This window comes from Periplaneta americana, chromosome 12 (genome assembly GCF_040183065.1).
Source record: "Periplaneta americana isolate PAMFEO1 chromosome 12, P.americana_PAMFEO1_priV1, whole genome shotgun sequence".
Classification (NCBI taxonomy): domain Eukaryota; kingdom Metazoa; phylum Arthropoda; class Insecta; order Blattodea; family Blattidae; genus Periplaneta; species Periplaneta americana.
In genome coordinates this window covers 56289109-56302607 of record NC_091128.1, presented here as the reverse complement: position 1 = coordinate 56302607, position 13499 = coordinate 56289109, and the positions used below count along the sequence as shown (strand labels likewise).

The 13499-nt window shown below is 32.7% G+C and overlaps 1 protein-coding gene across 6 annotated transcripts in view; it reads right to left on the bottom strand.

Moving 5' to 3' along the window:
* Positions 1-11165, bottom strand: part of LOC138710468 (putative RNA-binding protein Luc7-like 2) — a 57464-nt gene extending 46299 nt beyond the window's left edge. For 3 of the 6 annotated variants that reach the window (XM_069841387.1, XM_069841383.1, XM_069841384.1), the window contains exons 1-2: positions 11011-11165; positions 10075-10169 (exon numbers count right to left, since the gene is read on the bottom strand). In XM_069841387.1, coding sequence (XP_069697488.1) covers positions 10075-10169; positions 11011-11071 — 156 coding nt within the window. In that variant the 5' untranslated portion in view covers positions 11072-11165. Of the gene's footprint in view, positions 1-10074; positions 10170-10470; positions 10529-11010 lie in introns of those variants that run through there. The other 3 variants (XM_069841385.1, XM_069841386.1, XM_069841388.1) reach the window with 3 other exon arrangements.
* Between the last annotated feature and the right edge of the window lie 2334 nt (positions 11166-13499).

The window sequence follows — 13499 nt, the reverse complement described above, 5'->3', positions numbered from 1 at the left end:
ACTTTGAGCAATATATTTAAATTTGGTAAGTAGGCCAAACATCATGCTTATTATTCATTTTGTAGATTCCTTCATTATTCATTAATTTAATTTATTATCCATTATTTCATATATTTATTAATTTAAATGAATATTCTATATACTATATGAGATGAACAGTGATAAAACTGGATTGCTGATGGCAGACTCCACTTTTTGTTGAATCTCTTCGTACCAATTTCTTATACGTCTAATTTACTGCCGATGTAAACATTTTAAGAATTTCGATCATAAGAACCAATCTACAACTTAATTTACTAATAAAATGTTATTTTTCTTCATAGACTGTATGAGTGTTATATTCCTTTTTGAAGCTTAATTTCACACAGTTTTTGTTCATGGCATTGTTTATTCATGTCACGTCTGTAACTCAACGAAACATCAATAAATCATATAGGAATACATTTCACATTGCTTATATGTGATCGTGTCTTTCAGAAACTGACAAACATACTAAATTATATAAAAATAAGAAGTTACACACATCTCTCCTGGAACATTTTCAATACAAAAGATTTTAGTATACGAAAATAGTAGTTCTGAAAATATTTTCTCTCTCCATCAGTCAATTACTGTATTTTAAAACTGACACACATGAATACAGAGAAACAAAAATCCATGAAGGATATGATGATGATTGAGATGCAACACACAATTCCCTACCAAACTGACAGCAAACTACGTAATTATATGGGATAACTTTTTAAATCCTGTTATACACCCTTTCATGCACATTGTTACTTGTGCTGCTGTACTACATTTCCCCAAGAAAGAGTTAACACATGAAATACCATAATATAATAAAACAAGTTTCAAAATTATATTCACAAGTCAAAAATATCCTATTTCAAACAATATTATTAAATATGTTTATATTTTGTAAAAATCTAATCTTGTGCAGTTGACAATGATATAATTTGCTCTCTTGCACTCCATACCATATTTAACGGGACGTGCAATATATTTTCTTTTCATATAAGCTGACATTCCGAAATTATTACTCCCAGCTCACAAAACATTTTTCAGTGTAATTCTTCAAAGTGTATCATGTGTGTCTATTATAATTTTAATACTGTAGTACTCGCGATGACAAATCAAATGAGTGGTAGGTCTGTAACTGCTCTTGATGCCAAGATATTACTGAGAGGATATGCAGCATGGCTAATTTTATATGCAAATTCGCCCATGAGAGGAGGTGGCATCATTGGGCAAGGTCACACAATTACATCAGTTCACGGCCTAACTACTAATAACATTAGCATTCGACTCTGGATCATAGTGTTGTTACTGTAAATATTTGAAATTCTGCCATTTTTTGTTTCACCACAAATTCTGAAACAGATGACCATACTGAGTGTGGGGAAAGATGTATTTTACATCAACATGAATTCTGCATTTATTTTAAGGAGAGAATTGAATATACAGTTTCAGCTTTCAAATATATTCGCCTTGCCTCATGCTGAGCAAACTGATCAATGATTGTGGACAAGTACATTTTCTTCAAAATGTTGCCCTCTATGGAGATGATAGCTAGTGAATTGAGACGATCCTCAGTCATGTTTGCAGAGAATTTATTTACTCTTTTCAGTCACGAGAAGGAAGCATTTCTGCTAAGCATTTGACACTGGCATACACAAGAACATCTGGAGAGCAATGTCAATGTTTGGGTTAATCTGATATAGTTAATGTCCTCAATATTATTTATAAGTAAAATTGTCTACGAGTTACAGATACCTTAAAACTACCTGAAAATTCCATTTAATTCTTGTAAATGTTTAGATGACAATAAGTAAAAGTTTTTCATTTACCTAGTCATGTAGTGCTACAAATGAATAATAAATGTCATTTGCACTTAAAAACAACATAAACCACTATAAAATCTCAACCAAAGCACATACCATAACCAAAAATTGTGAAAAGTCCAGTATCTGGCCAATCAATTTCAAAATTACCAACTTTCAAATTGTCGAAAAAACACGGAAGTTTTCGTAATTGGGTATTGAAACACTTCCTATAGTCCAAAATATTAAGTTAATATATACTAAAATCTGTAACCGAAATTTTTCTAGTACTCTTCGATTTTTCAAGAATAAATGATGTTAACATGTATAATTAACTATCCTGAGACCAAAAATCGAGTTTTTGAAATTGTTGTTTGTCTGTCTGGATGTTTATTATCTTTTCATTCAATAATGGCTGAACCGATTTATATGAAAATTAGAATATAAATTAAGCTCGTAACTTAGATATTAGGTTATATGGCATTCAAAATACTTTATTTAAAAGAAGGGGGTTATAAGAGGGGCCTGAATTAAATCGAAATATCACCCTTATTATCGATTTTCATGAAAAATGTTAGATAGCAAAACTTTCTTTAAAAATGATTTTCGATAAGTTTTATTCCATGCAAAATTTTGATAGGACTGATATTTAACGAGATACATTAGTTTTAAAATAACAATGCTTTTATGTCATTGCCACCTCAGATTATACGAGTAATAAAGATAAAACAAATGACTCTGCACTAATTTAAAGCGTCTTGGACAACATTCGAATTAATATTCGTGTGTTTATAATATATTAAATATTATTATAAAGAGAGAGTGTTTGTTTGTATGAAGCAATCTTAGGAAACTATTTAATCGATTTCAATAGTTCTTCCATCATTGGGAAGTGTAGTTCCTTCAGATGCAGGAGCAACAAGAGGTGTGTCGTGAAAAACAAGTCACATATGAGCCTTGTTGTCAGCATCTTGGAGCACAATACCAATACCACACCACATTGGACAGTTTTTGGGCCCATGTTCGATGCCCATGGCACGATCCCACAAGAAACTTTAAATCAACTTAAACAATTTAAAATTTCTGATGCAACGATTGATGCCATAGGGTCTCATGTATTAAAATCATCCTTAGCTATAATTAGTAATCATTTGTACCCAACAAACTTTTATTGTAAATGATTTCCTATGTTTTCGTATCATTTATCTTAATGTTTTCTTTTTCCATTCAAATTGTCACACAATTGGTTTTAATGATTATTCTTTATGAATTGATTAGTAGGCCGATCTATTTGAACCATTATTTAGGGCAGCTTTTTTTTTTGTTAAATTTTACAATACACAGAAGATCCTGAGTAAATCGAGGACTGGGCACAAACACATGATAAGGTATGATTAAAACAGACTCTTACGCACAGAAAACTTGATATTCTGTCGAAACTAACAATGAATGTAGTTAAATTTAATGCCATTATATAGTAATAAGATTTTATGTCTGATTTGCGTTGTGTTTATTTATGAACCAATGATAGAGATGGAATCATTTTACAAATATATTGTACACATGACACATACATAATATGAAGTATTAATTATTCAGTAAGATAACGGTACATATTTTTATTGCTTAATTACATATTTGGGCGAACTACCTACAGTAATGTATGTTTAAACTTTATTTGGTTCACATAAAATATTACTTTTTACTACATTTTATTTTTTTTGTCCATGGAATATAATCGTATTTTTACGAATGTTGTCGTAAAAGGCAAGTAGGCCTATTTCACCTTGACCAAAAATTCATGCATCATTAATACTACTATGCAGGGCAGATAAAATTCTGTTTATAATAAGCTTTTGATGTACATTGTGTAATTTATATACCAGGTGGTCCAAAAGTCTCTTTCCATTTTGTTGAAAACATAGTCCAACATTAATGACTGTTACAAAGTTATTTGTCAAAAGATTATATACAATATTCAGTACAGTTCAATCTGCCTCCCTTCCATTTCGAAGCACTGCTCCGAGAGTTGCACTATCGCTCTAAAAGCATTACAAAGCTTGCATAGTGTAATAACTGCTACTGCTTCGTAAATGGGTTGCCATAAATAAGGAAGGTCACGAATATCATTGTCTTGTACACGACTTAATAAAACCCCAAGTAAAAAAATTAAGCAATGGTTAAGTCTGTGAATGTGGCACCCATAGTCTTGGCACAGCTCTGCCGATCCATTGATCAGGAAAGATTTGATTACGATATGCACACAAAACCATAGCAAAGTGAGATGGAGCACCATCTTGCTGAAAGACAACAGAGTGTAAAACACCATCCTGAGTAATCTGTGGTTCTAGGAATTGTTTAAGCATGTTCAACTATGTGACTCAAATGACTGTGGATTCTTGAAACATGATGTATGGACTAGTAATTCTGGATGTATCCCTTTGCTATTCGTAAGTAGCATTAGGTTGCTCATTGGCCCATATTCCACAGTTATCAATAACCCATTTACCAATAAGAACTGTCAAAAAAGATTATGCTGTTATCCCTAAGGTAATTTAATCTTATAATCAACAAAAACGAATCAACTATTCATAAATAAATGTATATACACAAAAAGAGTTAATTCAATCAATTACCAAAACTCCAATTATAATTGGTATCACTATAAAGAAAATTATAATGAAGGCATGAGCACTAACAATTACATTATAAATTTGATCATCTCCTATTCTGTGGTGTGCCGGAATGCTTTTCATCAAGAAAAATTCCTGTTCTTTTGAATTTGTTCACTAACATCCAAATATTGGCTCTAATAGGTGCTGGTTTATAAAATTTTCGTTCACACTCCTGACGCACTTGTTCATAGCTTAATAATCGTAATCATGCGGAAACAACTGTTATTTGTTCTTCAATAGTAAGCATATGTCTTGATTAAAGTGAAATAAAAAGAAAATATTGCCTATTTAATGGAAATGGATTGAGATTTTTGGACCACTCTGTATTTATACATCGGCTTACTAGAGCACTCAACATGTCATTTAAATGTACTTACAAGTTTCTGTTTATTTTGCATTAGCATACAATGAAATATTTATAGATTCATTCATTTACAGAAAAAACATGCCAGTTATTGCACACAGCTTCCAAATTGTGCGAGATCTGATACTCAACCATTATTTGTGTGTTCAATCAATATGTTCAGTTTGCTCAACAGGACTTTAATGCAAGGCGTACAAATTATAGTTCAAATGTATCTGCTGGTTCATATCCTGTTATAAAACACCTTAGGCACAAACAATGAAAGTAGCACGAATTGATACTACATGAATCAAACCAAGATGTCAATTACTCCATTTTTAATAATGCCACACACAAATGTTGATATTACTACATATTAATTATCACATGCTACTGAGCACATAAAACATCACTCAAATTTATTTATTATAAGAATAACTAAACACTGCCAGGAAAATTAAACGCAATTCATAATAATGAAACTAGTATATAAACTGATTCAGGAGTACACTTGTGTGGCTCCTCTGTGCAAAATGCGTATCCTGAATTGTCAGTTGTCTTCTCTATTTCCGAGATTCTGTTATGCACTTAACACACATATTGCATACTATTTTTTGGCCGATCTTAATAAAATAAAATAAATTATTATTAATAATTTTTAATGTATATAAAATAAAAGAAATACTAGAAATGTACTATAGTTAATTATAATAAGTTGTGTACAGAATTTGCTTACAATTTTAACTTGTAGTTTATTATTTCCAGTTCAGAAAATTATAAACTGAACTCTGCATCATTTTACTGGTTTTTTTTTTTTTTTTATTATTTCAGCTAGCAGGCAACCACATCAATTACACGAGAGACCTGGAGAGCAAGACAGAAAACTGTTTGCAACATCTAAACATCATACCAAGCACAAAAGCTCCCTTTACAACAAAGAAAGTTATAGAAGAACTAAGAAATCGAGAGTTCGAGAAATGGTGCACAATTCCACATAAAAGATGTAATACTTTACAGGCAATATACACCAGCCAATCATTGGATTGTCAATCCTAACGGTTTGAGTGGAACAGCATGGCAGGAGGCTATTAAAATACAAACTAATGTGTGAGCAGTCAGAACAACACAAGGCAGATACCAGGACAAATACCACTGTAGGTGTTGCCTCAGCGAGCCAGAAACCCTTGCTCATGTTCTGGGATCTTGTCCCTTTAGGGAAATGCTGCGTAATGTCATTATGTCATCACACAAGAATCTTAAGTCAATGGTCTCCATGAAAAAGGCCTCACAGTGTATGAGAAAGTGCACGGGATTGCTGAAAACTGAAACACCAGACGTATTCACATGATAGCCATTATCACCTGGCACTTCCGTCACAATTATTATTAGTGACTTGAAAATTTCGCATTTACCAAACCCGCGAATGGGGTAGAATGTATTTTTCTTCATCTGTAAGGTGATTTAGCATGATTTTCTAGAGAAGTGCAAGTGCACTGAAAGCTAATTTGCATTATATATATATATATATATATATATATATATATATATATATATGTCACTAAGGTAGTAAACAGAAAACCACAATTCAAGTCATACAGAGTTTGTGTGCTCTCAAAGTTGGCTTTCAGGCATCTTGTCAGCCTACTTGAGGTATGTGGAAATAAAGGGAAAAGTTGAGATGGTATCGGGTGTAGTTCCTGGGTAGCTCAGTCGGCAGAGAGATGATGTACTAAGCCAAAGATCCCGGGATCGATACCCGGCCCCAGAATAATTTTTCCCTTGAAAGTATTCAGATCTTGCTGTGTTCGCAGAAACATTGCTATGACTTTGCATCTGTCTTCACATGCAACAAATTTGTCATCCCATTCCTAAACCCTCCCCCTAATCTTCAAGAAGGCTATTCTGAAATATTTCTGCTCCTGCTGCAAGCTGTGAACCAGATAGATTAGTAGGTGTTATATCACGTTTGTCCCCTGAATCCTCGTCTGTTATGTCTTCAGTGGCAGTTGTAGACTGCATTGTAGCGATATATCTGTATTTGAGATGAAATTTCGCTCGTAGCATAATTTTCAAACATAGATAGCATTTCATGCACGGAAAATCAACTAGAATTTGAAAAAAAAAAAAAAAAAAAAAAAAAAAAAAAAAAAAAAAAAAAAAAAAAGAAACAATTTCAAAATATATGGGAATATGCCTACTGTCCTTCTAAAAGGACACGTAAGTTTCCGTCATTGTAATGTCGCAATGAATAGATATTTCGAACGCATTGTGGTTTCACTTTATATTTATGTTTATTAGGAGTCATTTGATCTACAATTTGTAAAATAATTTCGTACTGTAACAATATTTAACTTTCATATCCGATTTGAGTCTTGGATGCCATAGCTGAAATAAACGAACAACTCTCACGACCACATCTAAAACTCAACAGTGACCAGAACTCTCATTACCAGTCTTACCACACCTAGCAAGCCTCTAATTAAGGCCAGTAATAGTGACACCTGTGAAAAAGCAAATGGTTAACTGTAGAGAGGATAATTTGAAACACTGACCACTGTCCTTTTAATAGGACAGTAGGCACATCTGGTTATAATAGCAAACTAATGAACTCAGTTCTTATATAATAATGAACTTATAAATATATTTAATGCCTTTGGAAGTATTTCACGTTAATTGTATCCAAGTATAATTTTTAAGGGTTTATTCAACGAATTCGTAGCATAATGGCTATGATGGTAGTTCACTGAACGAGAAGTCCTAGGATCAAATCCCAGTGTATTCAAAGGTTAAGTCATGTATTCCAATTTAAGATGAAGTATTTGTAGAATAAAGTAGGTAGAAGGTGAAATAGAGGAAAATATCTGAGGAAGAAAGTGTAGTGAAGTGATGTAGGGAGGGAGAATGAAAAGTGGGGATAGTAGGGGTGTCGGGGCATGAGTCCCCAAATTCTTTCATAATTTCAAGTATTGTCATCATGTGTAACATCACATATTGTGTCATGGATCTCCAATTGGTTTGGAAGAATAGTGACTGAAACTTGGATTTTACTGGAGTGACTAGGAAACAACGTAGGTACCTCAGAACCTTACTCCAAGGGGAGATATTCAATGTTGGTATTTGCTCTACAAAACCTCCAACATCACCTCTAAAGCCAACGTCTCCTGTTTTCCTGGAATATGCATTCCAAAATCAAATTGAAAGTGCCTTCCTGTGATCTCCAACAGAATGTAAAATATATTTTCGGACTTATCTCAGAGAACACTTTCAAGTGACACAGTTTTACTAGAAATATGTTGAATACTGGCTAATCTTCCAAGGTTTGAATAGTGTCTGAAAAACTTACTACATTCTTCATAATACCATTTAATTTCTGGGGGATTTTTTAAAATTATTGTTCAGTAAACCCCAATCTTTCAATATTTTTGGAATTTTCTTTATTATTCAAACAATTAGATACGTATAACTCACACTTTACGGAAAATAAAAATAAATCAATATTAATGTGTCATCATTCCTATTATACTGAAACAATACTTATCAATCATTTGTCTATGGAGAATACAATTTAAAATGCACCAGAGATAACTAATGTCATTAGATTAAATTAAATTAAGAATAATGGTTGTTCATGTGTCAACTCTTTCAGTTAATAACACTTCATGAGTAGCCTCAATAATTATACCCTACATGCAAGTAAAACATAGATCCCCATATTTAAGGTGCTGCTTAATTGAAAAATATAATGTCCACATGATTTTGTCACCTTACAAGAATTACCACCTACTTACCAACTCTGGAGTATTAATTGAACACGGGTAACAATGCTTTACATACTATACCGTACCTTCTAGATGAACCTAGAGTATTATAAACCAATGATTACAATAGATGTACTTACAGAAATTCTAACCCTCAAATTCAAACTCACTCTTATTTCCTCACTTTATGATGTCAAATTCTGGAAAGAACTACAGTTTGTTGCATTAATGTCTTTCACATGACATGTCTGGTTTTGAGATATCAAGGCCTAAAAGAAATACATAAATATATCAAGTAGATGAACACATCCTAAAGGAAAAATAATTAGAGGAATGAAAGGTCTCGTTAAGACTGTTCATATAATATTATGTAAATACACTCACACTGTTCAATTACCAAAACTATGAACAGAATTCATTAAATTAATAAAGATACAAAAAACTTTACTTCAATTTAGAACATTCCCGTAATTTAGTCATGAAATGAAATGCTTAGGATGAAAGTAGAAAAAGTAGAATATAAATTTATGTTTTAACAGAGATTTTAGTGTTTATAGTAAATACCATATATTTACATATGCAGTACACTCAAAAACAATAAAAATGTAGCCTAATACAAGTAAAATATTATGTTAATTTAAAAATAAATAAACACAATTTAATGCAGTCATATGGTATAGGCATAACGATTCCATTATTTTTTTTAATTACACTCTTCACGAAAAGTTATTTCAGGAATGTTCAATCACTCTGGAAAAGACCAGAGAAATACGTTCGGACACAGAATGCAGTTACAAATATTATGGCTTTTGAATTACAATAAAACACAAAATGTAAGGTCAGCACATTTTAAAGAAATATGCAAACTTTTACATTATTATTTTATCAAAACGTGCTGTTTATTTTTATAAAGAAAATGAGAATTAAATTACTTTCATTACGGTCTTCTCAATGCTGCAAGATTCAAATTAAATCTACAATCTTAAAGAGATTTTCATGAGATTTCATTCATCTTTTAATAGCAAATACAAAGTCGATTATAATCACAGGATTTGAAATCTGAGGGATAACCAACATGCCAAATTTTAAATAATTTATCGACTTAATCAACATTAATTCTATTACGGATTCAGAGGTCACAGTTTCAATGCAGATCAAGGTATAGCCTATATTAAATCTTACAATCTAGGAGAAAAAAAAGTACTAACACCAAAATAATCACATTCGTCTACCAAGATTAAATTATTTTTTTTGTTATTTAGACCTACCATTAAAATAAATACCGCATTTTAAAATCATATTTTTATTCAATAAATTGGAAAAATCTATCATCTACATATGAATCAAACAGTATGCTATATTAATGTATGTTTCAGGTACTCAGGATGACCATTGTGACTGCAATGATATTACAGATATTTGATTACCCCTCTGATTCAACATTAGTAAAATATATTAACGTATAGTTTGTTACCTACCGTTGAAGACAGAATTTCATGGGGACAGCAGCTAAGCAGGAAACTCTTGCACACCTTCGGGTCGGAAAACTTGACTTGGAAGCGGTTGTTTTCACCTATGAACACATTGCAATCAGACCTATACTATTCCTCGTCGACACGGGACGTAGTGAACTCTTTGTTGCTCAGTCAGAAAGGCAAGTAAGAAGTAGAGCCTGTCTTTTATAAGCCTATCCATTAACAGCTCTCAGAATCCTACAAAAAATTCCTGTACTTTTCTACAATATGGAATATATATGCTGCGGATTAATATTAACTACAGTTTGTCTATATTTAAATTTCCATAGGTAACAAGAGTCTACAGTCAGCCAAAGTACAGTTGGAAAAGAAGGAAAAATACCACAGATTAATACACACGTGAACTGCTCTCAGCCGGCATTAACTCTCAATACTTGTCTAAAGCCCGGAAGCCCCCCTAGAATGAAACCAGGGACGTGGCTTTAGATCCAAATTTACACAAAAATTCCTCTTATACACATGCATGTTAAATTTTATTCACTCATACGCAGAAATAAAAAAACTCATTTATAACTCCCTTAAATTCTCTATATTTTACTTCAATTCAAATTTAAAATTTAGTTTGTCCAAATTAAATAGGAAATTTAGAATCAATCTGAAATGCACTGTTATTAATTTATGAGAAAATTTTGAAAGTACTAGCAATTCAACACTACATTAACACAAAACAAAACTCTAGTTAAATTCAACTTTAACAACACTAAGAAATGTTACTACCTGTACATGATTCATTACTACAAATGTGTTACATTTTTCGTAATACGTCAGTACTTGACGCCATTTTGTTGGTAGATTAGAAAAAACATAGTCTAAAAAATAAAATGAAGTCTTAAATTATTATTATTAAGCGTGTACATTGTGTCACTAAAGTAAACTCACCATTTCTTCCTGTGCCCATCAACTGATCCAACATTGCCCTAATTTGATCGTGGGCAGTCATTTTCAAACGTGCATATAAGAATCTCCACAAGCGAATCCTTTCCACGTATTCGATCTATTCGAAGTGATTCAAAGCGCTCAATCAACGTTAATTCCATGCATGGCCTATAGAAAGTGCTCAGCAAAGAACGCAGATGCATGCAGCGACCAAAAAGGCATTGAAATAACTATGTCGCATTAGCACTGTACCACATGGAGACATCTTGCATGTGGCGATCCTAGTGACTCGAACTCTCAAATTAGGCGGAAATTCAAACTCTTCATTTAATTTACGGGACTGGATAAGGAAATTACAGTTCCTAAGATGCATATTTTGTTCAGTATTTAGCTTAAATGTAAGAGGAAAATAATTTTGAAGGAAAAATTTATTAAAAAACAAAAGTTACACAATTCTTCTTCACTTTATTGATTCTAATACATAACATTAATCATGCATTACTTTTATAGCTTTCCGAGTCTTTGATGCACTTTTTGTGATCTTTCTTCCGTTTACTATCTCAGTGACTTTTCATTTAGTACATTGACACATTTGTCAGTAAAAACATTCAAACAATCACAACAAACAACATTTACACATGTCGGAATTTGGATGCATTGTTTCAACTCGGCTTTTACATTGTTCCTCAAGAAACTGTGAATTATACACTCCTGAAATTACAATGTACTATGTACAGGACCACAGCATTGGTGTTTGGGAAGCATATTATATTTCCAGCACAGTACTCTTTATAGAAAATATGAATGTTGTGACCTTTTTCCATTTCACTCTATTTGCCAACGCATTACGGCATAAGCGGGAAAATAACAAAATATTAACTTTAGGAACAGATGCATTATAGGTATCGCCACTTATATATCTCCTAAAAAACGTGATCAGTAGTAGCGGTACTCTATTTGTATTTTATTTTCCATCCAGGGGGAATACTCGTCTTTTACAACATTAGTAATAATACGATTATGCTCCATGAACAACAAATAAAAGATAAAGTGTATTTCCAGATAAGTATATAAATCGATAATATCAAATAGGCTGGCGGTACCTATAACTTTTGATGCTAAAGTTTTCACTTGTTTTTTACTACAGGGAAGATCTAAATCAGCAGAAAAAGTTAACTGAGGAAATTACACAGTTTCATGGAAACAATAAGGGCTAAATATGAATGTTATATTTCATTATAATAATTATTGTGTAATAACTTATTATTTAAAATCGTTACAACAGCGGCAAGATACTAATTGTGGCTTGTTCATCAGAAATCGAAAGAAAGATCGGAAATACATTTCTATTTCCTGATTATTGCAACCGTATACTGTAGGCATGCCAAAACCCTGCACATTGTGGAGCTGTTTCTGTGCGATGTGCACTCTCTATTCCCCTACTTTGAGGGAGTGAATCGCCTTGGAGGGGAGCGCGACAGGGCTATAGTACCTGCAGCAGCATATTAGCTTTTGTTTCAGTAACACAGTTTCAGTACGGGTGCCGATTTGGCTATGTCTGTGAATGGGTTACGACAAATAAAATGAGGAGTTCACAAATAAGGAAGAAGAGAAATTACGAATCATATAACATAATTGTTATAATGTTTTTCTCAGTCAACAATAATTATTTTAAAATGAAAGGCTGTCATCAGCCCATGTCGAGGTAATAGTGTTGTGACAGTTTAGATCAGGTTAGTAAAGTTCTTAAAATATCATATTGCCAGCGCTTATTTCTTAATCAGTGCTCTCACGGCAAAACGAACTTGACAATGGCGTTATTTTGGAGTCTGTACTAACACAGCTATTAAAGGTTAGACCACTTACGACTTTCATTTCATAAGCTGATAATTGATGAGAATTTAGTGAGGAATATGTATAAGGCTCTTGAGGTTGTACGGAGCGAAAAAAACAACTATTTGCAAGGCGGAAAATTTTTCTGAAAAAATATATAATGGCAAATTTTCCATCTAACGTCACCATTTTAATTTAATATACTTACATTAATAAATCTTTAAACCTGACATAAAGAGAATATCGTCGCATCACAGCTTGTGAACTACATTTTCAATTGCTTTCAGTAAACGGCCTGCATTAAATCACGATGGCAATGACACAGTCTATTGTTCCTAGTACTCACAGCGCTCCAAGCGGCTAGCAATTATCGCGAGAAATGCAAAAAATCACCCCAAGCTTCGTGACTGTATATAGTAGACTGTGCTAGTACCACTGTCTACAATATACAGTCACGAAGCTTGAGTTTTCAGGGTGCTAGACTGTGACGGTACTATTTTGCATTGCCTGTAATGAGGCGATATTAGCGATCCTAGTGGTGAGCAACTATCGATTGTTTGCACATTTACTACGTGTTGAGCTTCGCGACTGTATATACTAGACTGTGGTACTAGCTCAGAGCAACACTGTTATTATTCTTTCTTCAACAAACTTCCTGC